Genomic DNA, 20,155 nt, shown 5'->3' with positions numbered 1-20,155 from the left:
CCTGGATGGTGAAAGAAGTCTGTAATTTAGCAACATAAAAAGTGATGAAAAGATAAGAGTACAAGTTAGTGTCTGACAGTCTTCCTTGTAATTCTGTTTGCCTTTTATGTATTAAAGTATGCAGTGCTTTAATACAATCATAATATATGAAAAAACAGCTAACAAATACCATTTCATTGTAGGAATAAGTACAGATAATTGAAGGAAATAGTGATTTTAAAGAGCTAAAAAAAGAAAGTCATAATAATGCCTCTTTTAAAAGGAGCTACACACTGGTGGTCTACGAGGCCATTAAATACATTGTGGCATGTGGACGGAGAATTATTCTTACTATATCACCGATTTGTTCCACCTCAGTATTTTTTAAATGTCTTTGTCATCTCCTATGGTTGTATCTTGCTTAAACTATACTCCACAGCCCCCACATTATCTGTTTATACTGCTTTGTTTGGTCCGTAACCATAAACTTTATGAACACGTGCACAAAAATATGTACAAAATAAACGCAGAAGACAGACAGAGGGCTCTATCTATCTCTATATACATTTCTAACATTAAGCATATCAGTTAATCGCACAACATATAATTAGGTACTGTTTTGATAACTGATTAATTATGTAAGCCATCTTTTTAAAATATAACAGTCTGCTACTTTTCTTTGTCTTAACATTATGGATTTTGGACTCTTGGTTGGATAAAACAGACTGGTGACATCTTGTGCTCCAGGATGAAGGCATTTATCTCTATTTTCTGATATTTATGAGTCCAACTGATTCATACTTATTGTTGATAGATTTAGTGATTACAAGAATGAAGATTTTTTACAGCCCCACTAGGTTTAGTTATATGTTGTAATTTATCTGGAATCTCTTTACAAATTAATTGATTTAATGCATTTGAATTCCGAATGGCCCTAAAGGTCTTGCAAAATCAGTCGACTAATTGCAGACAGTCCTCAGCAGAGCTTTGGTGGGGTTTTGTACCAAATTGTACATCCAATCTGAGACATTTTGGGAACCTGTAAATGCTTCATCAGTTCTGCTTTTTTGAGGTCTTGCAAATGCTGCTTCCTGCCTTACATCAAGCAGGTTATCATCTCACAGTTCAAAGGAAAAACCAGTTCTGCTTTTTTTGGCTTCAATTTCATAACTTTTTTATATTTAAAGTCTTAATTATAATGACTTTAAAAAGCTTTTTTGTTCCAGTCGGCTGAGTGGTTACATATATTTTAAAGTCATACTTGATTTTAATATTTAAGGACATGCATCAAGCATTGACTCAACCTTAAATACTGTTAGTAAGGTTGAATTTGGTCAAAAATGTTGCCAAACAAATGCTTTACATTTGTGAGGCGCATATGAAGGCATATGAACCATTATCAACAGAAGTTCTGACTTTTCTGACCTTAAGATACCCTTTATGACCAATAGGTGAACGCATCCTGTTTACCTGCTGCTATTATTACGTAATCCTTTCATAGTAAAAGGTTTACACAAATGATTTCAGACAATTCGACAACATTTGGAGTCCTTTGACTAATGAGTAGTTGTTCATAAGATTTTGATCCAGACACCATTTTATCATTTCCTCTTATTGTAACCAACCAATCAGGATGCTCTAAGGTCACCACTTTTGTTCCACTCTACATGGTAACCCACCCCCAACTCTGTCAGGCCAAAAATGGATGAAAATTTGCCTGACTATCGAGTAGGTGGGCCTGGTCAGGTTTTATAAAGCTGGTCAACTTATTAAAAAGTCTGCAGATCTGAAACTTTATCCAAGACGACATTGAGCTCCCATAATTCTACTCACTGACCACTCCAAGGTCCGGACGTTGCACCAACTCCTCAACTTTAGGAGCATCTATTCCATGGAAAGATCAGCTCTTGAAGCCTCCTTCCAGGTCTGCTGTTGATTTATTTCCTGTATATTGGTAAAATTTTAGGAGTTAATGTCCACAGTTGCGGCTGCTCATCATAAAATATGATAAGCATGTTTTACAGCATTTAGGGTTTTTTAACTTGCGGTCCAATAATTATAGCCAACCATTCATAGTTGGAAAAAGACGATCCATGAACAATACTATCTCTATCTTACATATTGGTGTCAGATTCTGTTAAAGTTTCTTCCTCCACTGCTGCACATTTTATGGCAATTTGTATTTATATATAAAGTTTTTTGGTGCAAGAAGCAACAAAATTCTGGTTAATGGTAGATCTGCTTTTGACTTTCATCCAACACACTTCAGGATGTGTTCCTGGATGTGAATTTGCATTTCCAAGGATAGCGAAAGAATAACGAAAGAATAGTAGGGTGGTCCATTCCTTCGCTATCCTCAGAAATGCAAATTTGCCTTCTAGCCAATTGTGTATCCAAATGTTGGAATATCCATCTAGCACATAAACACATAACATGTATCCATCACATAGAGTTGATACAGATCAGTCTTCATCTTGCTTTTAAGACATTAATATTGATCCAGGTTCTAGGCTCTTTCTCATAAACTGTTCTACCATGAGAATAATAGTGATCAAAGTTAGTTAAGTGATTGTCATATGTGTGTGTTGTCAGTCATGTGGAGTCCAGGCCTGCTGTTCCTGCTGTTGATGTCCTCCTGCCTCCCTATCCTAGGCGATCCACCAGATACTCATAAGAAGGAAGAACTGAACCAAGAATCACAAGGAAATCGAAACAAGGATGTGTCCAAAAAGCTTAACAGTTGGTTTAAGAACAATTATAGGGTAATTGGAGAGGTAGTTGTTAATAGCATAGAACCAGTGCCAGTAGTTGGGCCACCCATTGCTGCAGCACTCAAAACCCTGCTGCTGCTAATACCACAGGCAGATGCACTGAGCAGTGTCAAATCTGAAGTTAAAGCTCTTGATGTAAAGCTTGAAAACTTTCGTGCAGACATGAAATGGGATGTCTGGGCAGCTGGTGCCTACCAAATTCCAGTGAACAACATAGAGAACGCCTGGATTAAATACACAGAGCTAGTAATCATAAAACTACTAACACAGAAAAGGAGACACTCAAAGAGAAGTTTTGCACATTTTACAGCCAGTATGCAGACAGCACTTTGGTCTTACACCAATTTTTGACAGCCGTACCACCATCTATCACACAAAACCTTGGAGATCTGTTGGCTGATAGATTGAAATGTCATGAAAAAGATGTCAAAGCCCAGTTTTTGTATTTGAATGAAGTTATGTGTAAAGGCAATATTCTCAATGAAAAGTACTATGAATGCAAAGGCATAAACCCTAATGTTAATGCTCTCAACAAGATTGCCTCCCAATCTGCTGCAGCTCTGATGAAATCGCACCAGCGATGCTTATCTGACGGTGATGCTTTCATAGAAAGGGAGATTTTTGAACTCATTGATGACACCAAAAAACATGATGAAATAGAGGAAAATGTCAGGACATTTTTGACCAAAACTTACAACAGGTTTGACTGGCTGGTTGTTGCATTTGCAACCCACAAAACAAAGCATGACCTGTCTTTACTGAACAGACATGCTCTGTCAGGATTTACCAAGGTAGAGAGAGGAACAGTTACAGTGGCTGTTGCCAAACAGATAAAAGGGGGTGACACCAAGACTGCCGCTGTTATTGATGCTATTGAAAAGTGCTTACCGAGGGGGTTTAAAATGTGTTTAAACGCAGCACAGAAACTAGAAGAATGTCAAAATACTGTTTTGGGAAAACGCTTGTCTCAGACTTACACAGCAGTGCATGCCTTTAAAAAGAAACTGAAAAAACCTTCCACCAGTGCTGGGGAAGATGATGAGGACTTTGTAATCAAAGAAAGCTCATCTCCTACCAACCACCTCTTCACCTGGGATTGTGGGAAAATTTTAGGGAAGTTTACAGTCTTTATTAAAAGTGATGAAGAGCTAGGGAGTAAAGAAAAGCTCTGCTCCAAAGTGAACTGTGGGCAAAATGGAGTGTGTGTTGTGGTGCCAGAAACCTTTATAGCAATTTGTGAGTGCGAGTACCCATATTATGGTGAGCACTGTGAGCTGAGCTTAGAGAGTTACAAGAGAAGCCTACAGCAGGAACTAGGGCATGGAGCTCAAAACACAGTACGATTTCAGAAAAGCATGTCAGTAACTCCTGCTAATCGAAGATCTCTGCAACCTAACCAAGGGCGTTCAGCACGAGGACAGTCTTTACAGCCAACTTCAAGACACCCTGCTGATCGTAGATCTCGTCAGAGCACTATGCAACACCCTTTCAATCGTAGATCTCAGCAGAACATCTCACAACGCCCCTCTAATCCTAGATCTCAGCAAAGCATCTTAAGACATTTTGTTGACCGTAGATCTCGGCAGCATACCCAGAGAAGCTCTACAAGTGGATATTGAGCAGTAACTCTCCACAGCGCACCCTACAGGGCCTTATGGGACTATTGAATTTGTCTAATATTTTTCATCTCCTTAAACAGCAAGACCTAGTGTCTATAGCCATGCTAGCAGCCCAGCGATGCTTTTAGCTAAATACTAACATAAGCATGATAACATGCTTTTAATGACGATGTCTGCAAGCTAATGTTTGTCAGGTATAATAATAACAATGTTCACCATATCAGTAAAGAAACAAAGACAAGTTTTTAAGCATCTTCATAAAATGTCCATTTTTTTCCAATAAAATTATTCAATTCTAAAATGTAACAGAACTACAGTGATTGATGCCCTTTATTAATGTATTGATTTTGTTACAACTTTGTGTGACCTATGTTGAGGTAATTATTGTCCAGAATAATCTTGTACAAACTTGAAAAAGTTGTGATTTTTTTCCCCAGCTTTGAGCCTTAAGTTGCCAGCTAATAAAATGTTATTTCAAAGTAACTGCTGTCTTTGCTTCTTTAAAAGAAATTCTTTAAAAATAAACCTTCAAGTATTAGCTGTTATGAAAAAATAATGGATTTAAATCAACAGAATTGCATTTATCTCATTGGCATGCTGTACATGTACATATTGCACAACTGATAAATAAATGCTATTAGATGTGCAAATGTTGTTCTTATTGAGTGTGAACAGACTAGATAATGTGATAATTGTGGTTGTGAAGATAAACGATGCTTGAGATATAAATACGATGTGGTTAACTGGTAATTTATAATAAAATAAGTGAGACGTTATTATTAAATAAATTGGATTATAGTTACCTTTAAATCTAATGCTCCCTTTCCTTTCCTTCCTTACATTTTAGTCATGTAGTATTTCAGTTCATATTAAATAAAATAATAAATTTGTGCAAGTTCCCAATATTAATTAGTTGCAAATAGGCTGGATGAAAAAGGTGATAATATTAAACATCATCTCACTCTCGACTGCTGTCAAATTTTAATTTTATTTTAAACAGAAATAACAAGACTTTTATAGATCATGGAATGATTGGTTCTCTTCAAATATGATGGAAGTGCTAAAATGTCTTAAAGTTTACAATTCCAATTACAATTGAAGTATGAGATAAGCTGCTTATCCTGCTGTGCAATCTTTGCTATAAAACAATACATGAAAATGATCTTTAACAGCTAGAAAAGAGAACAGAGATCTTTATAAGACATCTGAATGACCCAATTCATTTGAAAGATCCCACACTTGCCTACATTCTCTGGAAGCTTGTTTTATGGTGTCCTTTAGTTGTTTTTTTTTAATGCAACTGTTAAAAAAACAAAACAAAAACAACTGCAGACAACCTGCCACATGACCCGAGAAATGTATTGATCTAAACTAGGAGAGAGCAAGTGCATGTGATGATATAAATAAAGAGATTCAGGGAGGGCCCATTCACTGTACCTTTATAAGGGGCCCAGTCATTTCTGTTAGCAGACCTGCGTTTAGGTAGCTAGTTAGATTTAACAGTTGAGGATAATCTGAGTCAGTGAAGGATCACATACACTTAAGACTCTGTATTGGTGGTTGTGTAAAATCATCACAAGTGTTCAGTGCCCTCTAGTTGTTAAAAGCGGAGCTGCAAAACATTAAATTCGTCAAACTAGCCTCACAGCAGATGTGATGACATAATAGTAGCCTACCTAAATGCTCATTGAATAATCATGTTAATTGTTTTTTAGTCAATGGTCACAGTTAGTTACTACATCAACACTTTACACTCACAATTTACGCATTTGCTTATGGTGTTCATCAGAAATCAGAAAAATTTAAAATACTTTATCTCCGGGGAGAAATTGGGACACATTACAATTGCTATATTATAAATAAACGTAGACTTATATTAAGAAAATTTAAAATAAGAAGCTTGTTTAAAAATATGTGCATTCTGCTATGATACATAAGAAATATAATTAATATGAAGGAAAAATATTGTAGATACTATTGATGTTGATAAAGTATAAATACTTCCTCTATATATTAAAAATACTATCTATTATAAGGTATTAACTTGTCATAGTAAACATAAAGGTGCCATGGATGTATTATATGGAAGTCGTTGCAGACACAACAGGCTACGATTTCCGGTGAAGACTTCAAAACCAAAGTTTCAAACTACTGTAAACAGTAGTATAATTACACACCAAGTGTAGAGGGTACTCATTATCATACACTCGTGATATATATAGTAGATATACCCCCACGGTGATCATTAAAATGTACTTTATGTCATGTGAATCGTGTGATCTTCCGTTTCAGGGCTTTTATTTTGGAAACAAAAGATCCCATCCTAAAATTTTCCTGTTGTGACGATTTGAGATTGAATGGTTGTGCCCTGGCGTGTTTGACAGTGTTGTTTAGCTAGTCCATTAATCGTATTCTTCCTCGGATTGTTCAAGAGAAAGTAATGTGTTTAATATGAATCTAATGTCAGCTTAGAGCCGTGCTGCAGTTATGTCCTCCGACGGCACTTCTGCAGGAGGCATCCAGGGGCTTCTTCTCAAACTTCATGAGTCACTTTCGGACGAAGACACCAGAGCTGCAGCTTTGAAATGTCACGATTTTGTCGACAATTTAAGTCAGGAGTGCATGCTAACACCAACTGAGAATGAACTGGGTAAGACAATGATGTCCCTCACTTTGAACGCTCCATTTCTCATAGGAACGCGTTGAATCCGCGCCAAACTCCATTAAACAATCTGGTAATTTAATGTTAAAGATGCTATTGTTGATTAAGATAGGTTTTTTGATTAAGATGGATAGGTGGTTTAGCCATCTTTAGAATGTACTTTTCAATTCGGCATGGTTTTTTTTTCACATTTCATTTTTTATATAGTATAAATGTTTCATAACAGGCTCTTCCGCCAAAACTCACTGTGGTGGGCGGTTACGTTCAGTCAGAGCACAATAAAAAAAACCACGTGGCTTTTTGACAAAAAGCAAAGCCTGCAAGAGGCTGCTGCCACAACTCCATTGGAGATATGCACTATTTAACTAATCAGTAAGTAAATAAAATATGCTTAAATATTTTAATAAAATAAATATTTCTATTTTTATTTCCCTTTGGCCCACTTCACTTTTAAGTCATCCCAACTTTCTAACTACCTCACCAACACACACACACACACACACACACACACACACACTCTCTCAATATGCTCTTACTGTACAGGTTTGAGTGTCTGTGTTTGTGATTCACATATTGTAACAACCATGCAATATCATATTAATATTTCCCTCTGATTTAATCTTTGCATCTTTATCTCGAAGCTTTACAGACATCCTTATTGTTCTCAAAAGACTATGGACTGCTCACCTTCCTCAGGAAGTCCCTGGCATCAGAGGAGGTTGGTGTCAAGGAAGATGTAGTGGACAATAACTGTCTTCACAAAGTTCTCATGGTAACAGAAAAATGTGTTTTCCAGTTGCGGGACACCCGAGTTGAGATCTTGCTTTTCTTGGAGAAGTTCTTGGACAGGGTCACACCCAGAGTCAAAGGTTGGGAGAGGACTTACGCCATTGACATAAGAGTAAGTTCCCCATTTGAGACCAGATTAAATGTTTTTGGATTTTTTTTACAGTGTAAAATGTCAATGTGTCATTCAACAGCTAGTGTATAGCTTCATGTGCTTTATCATGTGTGCATGACAAAAACTTTGAGACTCTATGTTTGTCTACCCATTCTTATCGAAATTACAAACACCCCTCGGTATAACACAAAACAGTTTAATACTGCCGCAAACATAAAAATTTCCCCCCATGTTTCCATGTAATCTCAAAAAGGAATTAAGTTGTTTATTTTCTTCATTACTTTTTTGTGCAGGATACATGCATGGCTGTGTATACGAAGGAAAAAGTAGCCAAGTGTAGGACTCCAGTGTTGGATCTCCTTATTAAGGTTGGTTTCTCTCAGTATCATGTGTGTTTTCTTTAATGTGTGTGTAGCTGGCGAAGTGAGGAACATGAACTGCATTCACACCCAAAGAAGAGATCCACTGTTGACGGAAGCCTTGATTAATATGCTCTTATTGTATTTCCTCTTTTTGATAAATTTTTGAATATCGACTATATCCTGGTTAGACCTTGTCAAATACTCCCCACAGGTTCTCCAAACAACGAAAGCTTCCAGTGTTGCTGCAGACCTTCGAATCAGTGAAATCTTCAATAGATATTACAGCGAGCTCTGTCAGAAGAGCAAACTACCAGATTCTGGTGAGTGTCTTTTTGGTGCCTGAAACCACGGTTCACTCATGCAGAAATGAATATGGCACTTACATGAACTTCTTTTGTTATAGTCTTAGGCAAAATCTACGAGTTGCTGGGAGTTCTTGCAGAGGTTCACCCCAACGAGATGGTCAACAACTCTGACAAACTATACAAAGCCTATCTCGGGGAGCTAAAAGAACAGGTGTTTTAACACTGAAATGATCTGTTTCTGTGGGCTGTGTTTGGGCAAAATTGCTATCCTTACAGTAAGTTTTTTCTTGATTCTATAATCGCTAGTTAAATGTCAGCTTTTAATCGCTTTGATTTTAGATGACATCTTCAACGAAAGAACCAAGACTTTTTGTTGTAGCTGGATGTTTGAGGGGAATTACGGCTCTAATGGTCAACTTCACTAAAACCATGGAAGAAGGTGTGTGTGTGTTTTTTTTTGTTTTTTTTTTACATGAATGACAAAATATTTTCAATGTTTTTTCTGCAATTGCGATACATGTATGATTAGTGTGTCTCCGACTTGCAGATCCAGCAACATCTAAGGACATTTTTCAATACGCCCTGATGGCAATAAGCCCTCAGGTAAATATCACGACCCGCTGAACTGTTTTATCATTGCCTTTTACATTAAATGTGATCCTTTTTAACATGACCCCTGTGTTGTTGTTGTTCTAGATGGAAATGAGTCGCTATGCTGTCACATTTGGTAAGGCCCGCTTTTTTTCCAGAGCAACATGCAGATACACATTTTTGAAAACCAACACCTCCTTTGACTCTGTTTCTTAACCAGCTGGGCTCAGATTACTTGCCAGACATGCGTTCCAGTTCAGCAGCTGCCTTATGGACCACTACAAAACTTTGTTTGAGGTCATGTCCAAGCTCTGTGGACACATCAACGCTGAGATGAAGAAGACGAGCTACTATGCACTCGAGGCCTTCCTCAAACAGGTGATCTTTACAAGGCTTTAACTCACAGCCACAGAAAACACAAACACAACCGGACTGACAGGTTAGCACCATGAATATAATAAAGCTTCTTTGCATACACCCTTTGGTATCAGTGGCACAGCCCCGAGCTGTTTGTCATGATGCCAACTGAACTGAAAGCAACTAAAAGGAACATTCATTTTGTGTTGATTTTGGCGGACCCTGTGGAAAAAAGTGGTAGTGTTGCCATAAGCAACCTCGCCTCGTGTCGAAAAATTCTTGATCCGACTTGCGTGTGCATTTGTTTTGAAAGGGAAAGTATATATATAACACTATTTTTCTTTTTAAAGAAGACTGCTTGCAACTTAGTTTTCACCACCAACGTTCATTTATATATTGATGTAAAACCATGTTTCGTAGTGTATTTTGTAAATGAAATAGGCTTATAACATACCTGTCTAAGAGGAAAATTACTGCTTTAGGATCAGTTTTGAATCCTCTCAAATCTCACAGAGCTCTTCATCTGCTGAATGGCCATCTCAGGTTGACTTGTGTTTTTTGGGGGTGCACTTTAACTGTCCCATTTTAGCTTTTTTTGTTGTTGTTCTTTGGTCAATTCTTTTCTTTTTCTCTTTGCTGATCCTGCCTGAGTATCAGCCATAACCACAAGAAATAATGTCCAAAATAAAATTCTTTAAAGAAAAATCTTTCGCTTTCTTTTTAAAGTAGATAACATACTGTACCACTCACTGGTAACTTTGCCTAGGAAAATGTTAACAGACTCTTCCCATCTATGTTCCGAAAGTCGTTTAATCTGATATTATGGGGAATTCAACCTGGCAACAGGCATGAAGAATAATTATTTAGAAATAGGTGATCTTTTCACTGATGGTTTCTTTGCTTAGCATCAGTATTAAATTGATCACATCACATCTCTTTTATCATTTTAAGGTCGCCTTGCTGGTGGCGGATAATATTGAGGAGCACAAAAGCAAGCTGAAGTTCTTCATGCAGAGATTCTGCGGCGTCATTAAGACCATGGACTCAACATATAAAGAGCTGTCCATCGCCATACGAGGATATGGATTCTTTGCAGCCGTATGTTGATTGTCTTGTTTGCTTTAATTGCTGTTTTAAAAGCTATTTGACAGTAAAGTAATGAAACTGCACTTTATATATGCATGTTTGCTGCTTGAGTTGTTGTGATCTACATTTCAATTAGTAGCTTGATGCTAGTATTTTGATTGCTTCACATGTGGCTTCCTGCATAATTCATCAGATAATCTTAATCTCTTCTGTTGTTGTTCATGCACATTCTAGACTTCTTTATGCAAAATGCAAAAAAAACCCCTTTTTTCTGAAGCCATGCAAGAAAGTTTGCCCCCAAGACGTGGACTTGATGTACACGGAGCTAATTCAGCGCTGTAAGCAGATGTATCTGACTGAGTCTGACGGGGAGGAGGACAGCTTCTACCAGCTGCCAAGCTTCCTGGACTCTATCGCGAATGTCCTGATTCACCTGGATAAGGTAACAGATTCACACTCATTGTCAATCACTTTGACCAAATATTGAATAAGAGCAACTCCCTAAATCTCCTGAAGGTCATGGCTTCCCAACCGTATCTGCATGTGCTTTTATACTCTATAATATCCTGCAGTAGCAAGAAAAACCAAATCCTAATGACTGTCCAATGTGAATTTCTTTTTTTTTGTCCATTGTGGTAGATTCCAGAGGTATACACGCCACTCCTGGAACGTCTCCTCGTGGTGCAGATTGACAGCTTCCCTCAGTACAGTGAGAGAATGCAGACTGCCTGTTCCAGGTCCATCCTTAAGGTGCTGGTAGCTGTAGCCTCTAAAGGACCCGTCCTGTGGAGTTTCATCAGCTCTGTGGGTACGTATTTGACCTAATTAGGCCATTGTGCTATTTTGCAATGAAAAACTGCTTTTTTTAGCAGCACCTGGTAAGATTGTTTCCAAGAAAAACAAAAAAAAGAAATGACCTGCCCCTTAAAGAAGCACTAAAAAAAGATTTTTTTTTCAGTAGCATAATTTTAAATACATAATTATAAAAAGTATAAATACTACTTTCTTTTTTTATATATATCTTTCTCTAATTTTCTCTTTCACTCACTTTTTCTTGTCACCTTTTATTTCTTGCATTTTGCCGGACTTTTCCTACCAAGTTGTTCATTGCCTTTTTGACTGTTATTTGCTGCGACAAAACAGCTGCTAAAGCATTCGCTTGTGCTTATTTCTCAGTGCACCAGGGCTTGATCCGTGTCTGCTCAAAGCCCATCATACTCTCTGAGGTCAGATGCAGGTTTTCAGATGTTATTTTCACATTTTAATATACACACATATATATTAGTTGCTTGAATGTTTTATTTTCCATCAAATTCATTTTCCTTTATTTAAAAAAAAAAGTTTATTTATTCTGCTGATGGAAGAAATTTGCTTTTTGTCCTTATCTCAGGACAAAGACGACTCTGAGTCTTCCCAAGTTCGCACTGGAAAGTGGAAAGTTCCATCCAGTCAGAACTATCTCGCCCTGTTTAAAAGCCTTCTGGACTGTGATCTACTGAAGGTACTGCTATCTTCTTTTTTTGTCCTCTTATTTCAGCAGATTTGTTAAACATCATAAATTTTTGCCTCTTAGCATCACTTTTGAAGATAGTATTTATACATTTTCTAAATGCTTTCAGTTCTGTTTTCACGTTCATATTATGCATCACCTAATTTACTGCTGCAAAACTACTTTGATTTATAGTGTTACACACTGTGCATAATTTAAAATGTACAAACGAAACATACTTCCAGGGTATTGCAGGTACAGTTTTGAATTGCACATATTTAGGTACATTGTGGGTAAAAAATGTCTCCATGTATTGTAAAACCTGTCAGTAAGTTGCACATTTTATTTCATGTCCTTTTGTGACATTTGTGTCGTCCTCTGCAGGATTCAGGATTTTTGGATGGAGCTTTTGAAAATCAGAACGCCGCTCTCGGGTCTTTGAGTCGTCTGCTTTATGACGAGGTGGTGAAATCGATTCTCCGAATTGTGGAGAAACTGGACTTGTCTGTGCAGAAAGTGACAACAGGAGAAGAGGTGAGGTTTTTACTCTCAGGTCCCATTTTGATATGTCTCATTAACACATCTAAACATTTGTTGACCGGTGCACAATCTGATTGGCTGTTGTGCAAGATGAGTTGATTGTTGCCTCCGTGTCCGTCAGGCTCCGGATGATGCGGCCCACGTTCTGCCGTCCTCCGACCCCACAGCTCATCTGTTGCCAAATAAGATCAAAGATTTCACTGCATTTATCAACCTGGTTGACTTCTGCAGGTATTAGACACAGCACTCATTAGAAGTCAGTCCACCATCATCTATTATAAGGGTCTTTAAAAGTTGTACATTTAACTGTGAAACCTGCCGAATTTTTAACACCTCACAACATACTCAGTATTCTACCACATTCATAGTTCATTTAAATATTGCTTAATATTTGCTTTTTTTTGCAGTGAGTTGCTGTTGACTAAACACGTGGAGTATTTTCAGTCCTGGATGTATCCCTTAAGTCATGAACTCATCCTCCACTCCATACGAAATCCACTCGTCAGTGGCTTTTACAAACTGCTCTCTGTCACCATGAGAATCGCCAAGAGAATCAAGTACTATCAGGTAATATTTCCACTAGGTTTGAGCGGTATGTAATATTTTATACCTTCGTTCCTTCCTGAAATTTCACCGGGTTATATGGTATATGATGGCATAAGCGTTATTAAACAGAGAAATCTGACTGGACACCTTTTGAATTGAACTTTCTCTCAGTCAGAAGACTGTCGAGGCTTAATCGCCTTACTCATCATAAAACACACTTCATTCAAGCCTTCTAGAAACAGTCTTGGTTTGTCTTGCTTGTAATCTGGTTAGAAAGTCCTCTGTTCCAACAATCACCAGCTCCAGTTTGGTCGAAATAATCCTTAATTCACCAAGTTAAAAAAACATGCCTTTATTTCCCATGATCCCTCTCTCGCTGGCCACTGGCTGATCACAATCCTATAACTAATGACAAGATGAATGCCTGTATTTATGATGGTGTTGAAAAATACACCTTTGGGATTTCTAAATACCCTGATATATCATAATACCCTGATATCACCCAAGCCTGATTTCCACGAGTGCAAAGCGTTTTTTTCTGTCATCCCAGCTAGCAGGGAAAGAAAGCCTTTTCATCTAATGTTCAGAGAATGTTTTAAGAATGTTTATCACTTCACATAATGTTTCTGTAAGGTGAAATGTTGACTAAGATGTAAAGTTTTAACTGCAACATTCTCAGGATCTTTCGATGATGTTGAGCAATGACGGATCATTGAATGTTCTTTTATAAAAAGTTCCCACAATGTTACATGAGAGCAAAGGAAGAGCATTTTCAAAGCAACATTTAAAAAATGTTATTGAGGACAGAGATTACAGACCTTTTTTTTTTAGATGAAAATGAATATAATGTGATAAATTACCAGTGTTCAGGAACGCTGTTTCAAGGTTAAGTTTTTGTGACAAGGTGGACAAAAAAATGAAAATCTTGTAGCTCTGATGTGAGGAATGGGATAACAGCAGAGTCGAACAAACTCAGATTGTTATTACTTTGATTATATTCAGTGTGAGTGACTTTATTTTTCCTGTGTTTCTGAACAGGGAGTTGGCCTGAGAGGCTCCACGTCCCCCCAGAGTGACACAGTGAAAAGTGCTTGTTTTGCACTCTTCTCCAAATTTGGGAAAGAGGTACCCTCTCTTTTACAAAATATTTTAAGAATATTTTGAACTAAAATAGAGCATTACTGACAAACTGAATATGCAGGAAATGTGAGTGACATGTGGTTTCCCACTAGGTGTGTGTGAGAATGAAGCAGTACAAAGACGAGCTGCTGGCATCCTGTTTGACATTTGTCCTCTCAATGCACCACAACATCGTAGCTCAGGACATCAAGGCCTACTGTCCCGCTCTCGAGGTGGGGTCCTTTCATTTGTTTCATTGTGTGTTAAGTGAACTTGATTATGATGAATGAACACAGCTGAAAACTAGGGATGCACGATAAATTCGGCACATCATCAGTATCGTCAGATTTTTTACTTTAAAATGAAATATCAGAATCCACCAACATGCTGATTTCTGCAGATTTCACAAACTGATATTTTTATGTATTTGTGTATTTATTTATTTTGACAGAGTGAATATATACAAAACACAACCCTAAGTTGAAGTATTGTTCTTGTTTTGCATAATGAATAAATATTACATGAATTCAAAAGTATGTATTTTATGTCTCCATCTGATGGTGGGCCATCACGACAAGAGTACAATATGATGAAGAGAAGAGAAGAGACTTAGGTGGGGAGGGAATAGTGGAGACAGCGATATCTGTATTGGTAATCGGCCAAATGTGTTGTTAATTATCAGCGAATTGGACATCCGCCAAAAATTCCTTATTGTGCATCCCTACTTAAAAACATAAAATGAAGATATACAGCAGCTACATAGTTATGTGTTGTGTGTTTTTGTGTTTAGGCTGCTCTGAAGTTGGGTTTGAGCCATGCTCCTTTGGCCAACGTAGCCCTCGATGCCCTCGAGGACTGGTCCTCCCACATCCCTCTGGAGACTATGCAGCAGTGCTACACGACGATCCTTCCCCTTCTGGATGGATACCTGAAAACCACCTCCACCAACAGTAAGCTCATAATTATATCAGAGGACGTTGAGCACATCTCTTTGGTAACATTCAAAATAATTTCAGTTTAGCCTGTGAAGATATCAGCCCGTTGAGCAGAAAGTCTAATTCAGATCATGTTATTGTTTTAAGACAAAGACGACAGCAACTGGGAGGTGATGTCCTCTTTGTCTTCAAGAAGTGACAGAGGATTCAGCCGAGTGATGACCAGACTCTTGAAACAATCAAACCAGCTCAACATGGTACTGGATGGAGAAGTGGAAACACATCTTTCAGTATTTTTGGGGTGATTTACATTTGGTGCAGCATCTTCAGGGTTACTGCAGACCCTGAAAAAGTCTTAAAAGACATCTAAAAAGAAGCTCTTACTTGATGTTAAAATGAATCAAATCAGCCTTGCATGAGGCTTAAAAATGCAATAACTGGGAAGTAGTATTTAATAGTTGTTAGTTTAGTTTGTTTTAGATGTTGTAAAATCTAAAAATACTAATGGGTAACACCAATGTTTTTAATAATTTACTGAATGCCTCTTACAATAAAGTCATGTGGATCATAGTAGAACCAATAATACTCATTTTGTTTGCTGTCACCAGTGTGCTGCTAGGTGTCACTGTGTCGTGGACGACATGCGAACGTGCAAATTCTACAAAAATTGGCTGTTTAATAAGAGTTCAAGACATGGCTGAAGCTGGAACAAAGCAATATATTTACACCTATCCTAAATATATAAAGGACATGTGTCAGTTACAGTTTTTTAACCCGATGTCAGTTCTTTTGTTTCTCTCTTTAATTTGGTTATTTTGAAATTAGCCCTGAATTTCAGTCCACTGGGCTGAAAAAGTCTTAAATCTAACCTGCCTGTAGCTGCAGGAACAGTTGTTCCAATTTTCCACCCTTAAAATGAAGTCATATGTTCATTTTACTCTTGCCCACATGTAAGAGTAAAATTCATGGAATAGTTATTGTTTTTTTCTATATATCTTTAACGATTAGAATTTAACTGCAGTTATTGTATAACAAGTTTAATGTAGTGATTACTTCAGTTTTGCATTTGTACAACATATGGAAGAATATGAACATGCTGTTTCTGTGCATAGTTTTTATTTTAATCTCTTTTAAAGATTGATTACTTCGGGAGAGGTGCTCATTAACTTGTTAATATTGTACAGTGACAAAAATGATATCAGTACAATTGCTCCATACTCCCGAGAACACCTAAGTGGAGCTGATCATTTCTGTGTGACTGCAGGAAGACTCTCCTCTTCTCCTGGTGAGGCTCAGGGTGGTGAAGTTGCTCGGCCACTTGGGAGGAAAGCTGAACAGGAACCTTGTAACTGGTGAGGATTTCCACATTAAACCGTCTCATTGTGTTTTACATTTTAGATAACTGGCCATGATCCACAGTGGTGGTGTGAGAAGACTGGGCACATGACTGCAAGTAGAGATATTTGCTGTTTTTGCTGATCTTTGGTCTCTGTTTGCACATTTAGTGGTCTCATCAGAGGAAACAATGAAGAAATTTGTGGCCTGGGATTCTGAGAAAAGGCTCAGGTTTGCCGTGCCATTCGCCGATATGAAGCCAGTCATCTACCTCGACCCGTTTCTGCCTCACATCAGCGAACTGGCTCTGTCCACAAGCGACAGACAAACCAAAGTATGTCCTAAAAAAATCAAAGAGATTGCACCGTCAATTCATCAAAATTAATCTGATGCAAATTTAGATATGATGATTATTTGAATCCAGTTTCTCTTGTGATGCAGGTCGCAGCTTGTGAGCTTCTCCACAGCTTGGTGGTCTACATGGTTGGGAATAGTGCTCAGATGGTTGAAGGGGAGAATAGATTGCCGCCCCTATACAAGCTGCACAAGAAGTTGTTTCCTGTGCTGCTGCGTCTGGCCTGTGATGTTGATCAGGTATTGACTCCAACAAGATAATCACCCCAAGCTCAGTTTCCGTAAAAAGTCCTTTAATATAATAGAATTTTGAGTTTAACAGAAACATTTTTGGAATATAAGGATGTAGTTGCCATCTTGTTTAGAATATTTATTTTGCTAGATGGTAGTATTGAACAAAACTGTTGGAAACCCTTTTCCTGAACCCCTATACAAAATAATAAGTATGCTTTGTATAAAGGCCGTGCGATATGCCGAAATATATCGTCTGACAATAAAAAAAAGTGTATCATTTCATATTATGGTATATCGTTTATTTAATTTCCATAATCTGATAAGGCCTTTTGCTTTGATTTATTTACTTTATTTAATATTATAACAGTATTTTATGTAACTTTATTACAACAGTAGTTTATGTACATTTATTTTATGACAGTAGCTATTTTATTTGTAACTTCATTAATTTAATAATTTTGTATCTTAGTAGTTTACAGTAGTTTAAAAGGAGATTTAAGAATATCGTGATATATATTGTGTATCGTAATATAGCCTAAAAATATTTTTATTTTAAAGCCATTTCCCCCAGCCCTGCCTTCTACACACTTACACACTAGATGACTTTGCTTTTAAATGACTGAAGTCTGGCAATCACTCACGTGATGAAAATAGTAGTTTTTAGGGTTAGGGTTAAGCAAACAAGCCTCACGGCCAAGTGCAATGCACAAAAACAAAAAGATAAATAAGAAGGCCTCTGCAAAACCTATAAATCAATCTTATTAAACAAATACTCAGAAGACGCCTGGTTCTTACAGAGGTGATATAATAATGCCAACAGTAATGTTTATGAATTGTCATTTCTTTACCAGGTGACCAGACAGCTGTTTGAGCCGCTTGTCATGCAGCTGATTCACTGGTTCACAAACAACAAGAAGTTTGAGAGTCAAGATACTGTCGCTGTTCTGGAGGCCATTATGGTATGCGTTTTACTCTGTAAAAAGGCTTTATAGTCCAAATGTTTCAAACAAGATTTGAGATTATTCATCCGTAAATGTTACTCGAGCCCTTTCTAGAAAACTCTTTATTTCCTTCCTGCCATTTAAACGACGTGCGTTAATGTTCAGTTGAGTTTTCAGGCTTTTTGTAATAACAATTAGTTTCTTTGCTGCCTTTTTTTTTCTCTCTGTTTAGGACGGTGTGGTTGACCCGATGGACAGCACCCTCAGAGACTTCTGTGGCCGCTGCATTGAAGAGTTTGTCAAATGGTCGATCAAACAGACCACCCCCAAGCAGCAAGAGAAGAGCCCCACCAACATGAAGTCCCTGTTTAAGCGTATCTACAGCTTGGCTCTTCACCCGAACGGCTTCAAAAGACTCGGCGCAGCCTTAGCATTCAATAGTATCTACAGACAGTTCAGGTACGTCACTTTTCTCAGTTTTCTCAGTTTCATTTTTGTTTATCTCTGTAGAGCCTCAGGATGGTTTTATGTAGTTTAATATTTGGATAGTGCTGAATTCTGCTGAATTCTGCTGTTTTGTGTTTGCAGGGAGGAGAAATCCTTGGTGGAGCAGTTTATCTTTGAAATTCTCGTCATATTTGTTGAAAGCCTAGCTCTTGCGCACTCAGACGAGCGATCTATGGGTAATTGATCTTAAGCTTTATAGACATGACTCAACTTTTGATATCATTATAAATGTTTTCTTGTCATAAAGTAAGAAAAGCGATTGATGTGAAATATAAAAATGTTAACTGCTGTGGTATTTCATGCTTCAAAGCCGTTATGTCTGTGTTGCATTATCTTTAACTATGTTTTCATTCCCTGATGCAACATTAGCACAATGTTTCAAGCCACGTTTGTCATTGTATTAAGAAGGCATTATTTAAAATGTACATTTTTTTCTTAAAGTTCTCATGTTGCGTCACATTAGATTTCATTGCACATCAAAGGAGAGTTATTATTTGATTTTTAAAAAGGTCTGAAGCTGTTCTTGCCACACTTCCATCTGCAGGTACATTGCAGCAGTGTTGCAGTGCCATTGATCATCTGAAAAGGATCATCAATCATAAGGCCCCCAGTCTCAATCAGCAGAATGCTAAGACTCGCATCCCAAGGTTAGTATTCTATGCAAACAGGGATCGGATGGAGTTTTTGCAAGCTGTGATGCTTCCTGTACTTTAGTTTAGTGAATCTGTTCTAAGTAAATGTGTCTGCACTGCCTTTTTTTGTACAAAAGAGTATTGCTGTATATTCAGAAATGACAATGCAATGACAAGACAGAATTTGTAGGTATAAATACATTAATAATAATAATAACTTTATTTATATAGCCCCTTTAAACACAAAGTTTACAAAGTGCTTTGACAAAAAAGCAAAGCAGAAAAGGGATACATAGACGGCGACACAACAATGGAAAGCCAGACGAAACTAGAGTAGAGATAGGATAAAATGAAAACCAGAGGACAAAGAACACAAGATGCAAAATGTCAATATAAAATAATACAGATTAAATAGATCAAAAACAATAGGAATGGAAGCAATGGAAGCAATAAAAACCACAAATAAATAAACTAAATTGAAAAGGTAAAATAAGTAGTACAAAGAAGTAAAAAGATGTAAAAAGACAACATCACATAAAAGCCAGTCTACAAATGGGTTTTAGGAAGTGATTTCAAGCAAGTCAATGATTCTGCGAGCCTTATCTCCTCAGGCAGGTCGTTCCAAAGCAGAGGGGCCCTGATGGCAAATGTCAAATTTTCCATAATTATCTTTTTGTCCTCTCTCTCTTTGCGCAGGGGCTTTCCACCTGATGCAAAGCTCTGCCTCTCTGATGTGGTTTTATGGCTTCTGGAACAATGTGGCCGACCTCAGACTGAGTGTCGCCACAAATGCATGGAGCTCTTCTATGAGTTCACACCTCTGTTACCAGGTGAGCCAGCCCACTGAGTTAGCCTTAATCAGATGAAGTTAAAACAGGTGCTATTTAAAT

General features: G+C 37.5%; 1 protein-coding gene across 1 annotated transcript in view; it reads left to right on the top strand.

Annotated features, from left to right (window-relative positions):
• The first annotated feature begins 6,731 nt into the window (after window positions 1-6,731).
• Window positions 6,732-20,155, top strand: part of prkdc (protein kinase, DNA-activated, catalytic subunit) — a 41,060-nt gene continuing 27,636 nt past the window's right edge. The window contains exons 1-30 of the mRNA XM_042510242.1: window positions 6,732-7,019; window positions 7,673-7,749; window positions 7,828-7,932; window positions 8,226-8,300; window positions 8,506-8,614; window positions 8,698-8,810; window positions 8,939-9,038; window positions 9,147-9,202; window positions 9,296-9,326; window positions 9,411-9,568; window positions 10,499-10,645; window positions 10,911-11,075; window positions 11,273-11,441; window positions 11,810-11,859; window positions 12,024-12,134; window positions 12,507-12,656; window positions 12,784-12,893; window positions 13,070-13,229; window positions 14,247-14,333; window positions 14,441-14,560; window positions 15,118-15,277; window positions 15,410-15,519; window positions 16,527-16,614; window positions 16,768-16,931; window positions 17,039-17,191; window positions 18,037-18,144; window positions 18,359-18,585; window positions 18,715-18,809; window positions 19,178-19,280; window positions 19,962-20,095. Of these exons, the coding sequence (XP_042366176.1) occupies window positions 6,857-7,019; window positions 7,673-7,749; window positions 7,828-7,932; window positions 8,226-8,300; window positions 8,506-8,614; window positions 8,698-8,810; window positions 8,939-9,038; window positions 9,147-9,202; window positions 9,296-9,326; window positions 9,411-9,568; window positions 10,499-10,645; window positions 10,911-11,075; window positions 11,273-11,441; window positions 11,810-11,859; window positions 12,024-12,134; window positions 12,507-12,656; window positions 12,784-12,893; window positions 13,070-13,229; window positions 14,247-14,333; window positions 14,441-14,560; window positions 15,118-15,277; window positions 15,410-15,519; window positions 16,527-16,614; window positions 16,768-16,931; window positions 17,039-17,191; window positions 18,037-18,144; window positions 18,359-18,585; window positions 18,715-18,809; window positions 19,178-19,280; window positions 19,962-20,095 (3,598 nt within the window). The 5' untranslated portion in view covers window positions 6,732-6,856. The remainder of the gene's footprint in view (window positions 7,020-7,672; window positions 7,750-7,827; window positions 7,933-8,225; window positions 8,301-8,505; window positions 8,615-8,697; window positions 8,811-8,938; window positions 9,039-9,146; window positions 9,203-9,295; window positions 9,327-9,410; window positions 9,569-10,498; window positions 10,646-10,910; window positions 11,076-11,272; window positions 11,442-11,809; window positions 11,860-12,023; window positions 12,135-12,506; window positions 12,657-12,783; window positions 12,894-13,069; window positions 13,230-14,246; window positions 14,334-14,440; window positions 14,561-15,117; window positions 15,278-15,409; window positions 15,520-16,526; window positions 16,615-16,767; window positions 16,932-17,038; window positions 17,192-18,036; window positions 18,145-18,358; window positions 18,586-18,714; window positions 18,810-19,177; window positions 19,281-19,961; window positions 20,096-20,155) is intronic.

This window comes from Plectropomus leopardus, chromosome 21 (assembly GCF_008729295.1).
Source record: "Plectropomus leopardus isolate mb chromosome 21, YSFRI_Pleo_2.0, whole genome shotgun sequence".
NCBI classification, from domain to species: domain Eukaryota; kingdom Metazoa; phylum Chordata; class Actinopteri; order Perciformes; family Serranidae; genus Plectropomus; species Plectropomus leopardus.
Note: the sequence above shows the minus strand (reverse complement) of the source record. Positions and strands in the feature narration are given on the sequence as shown.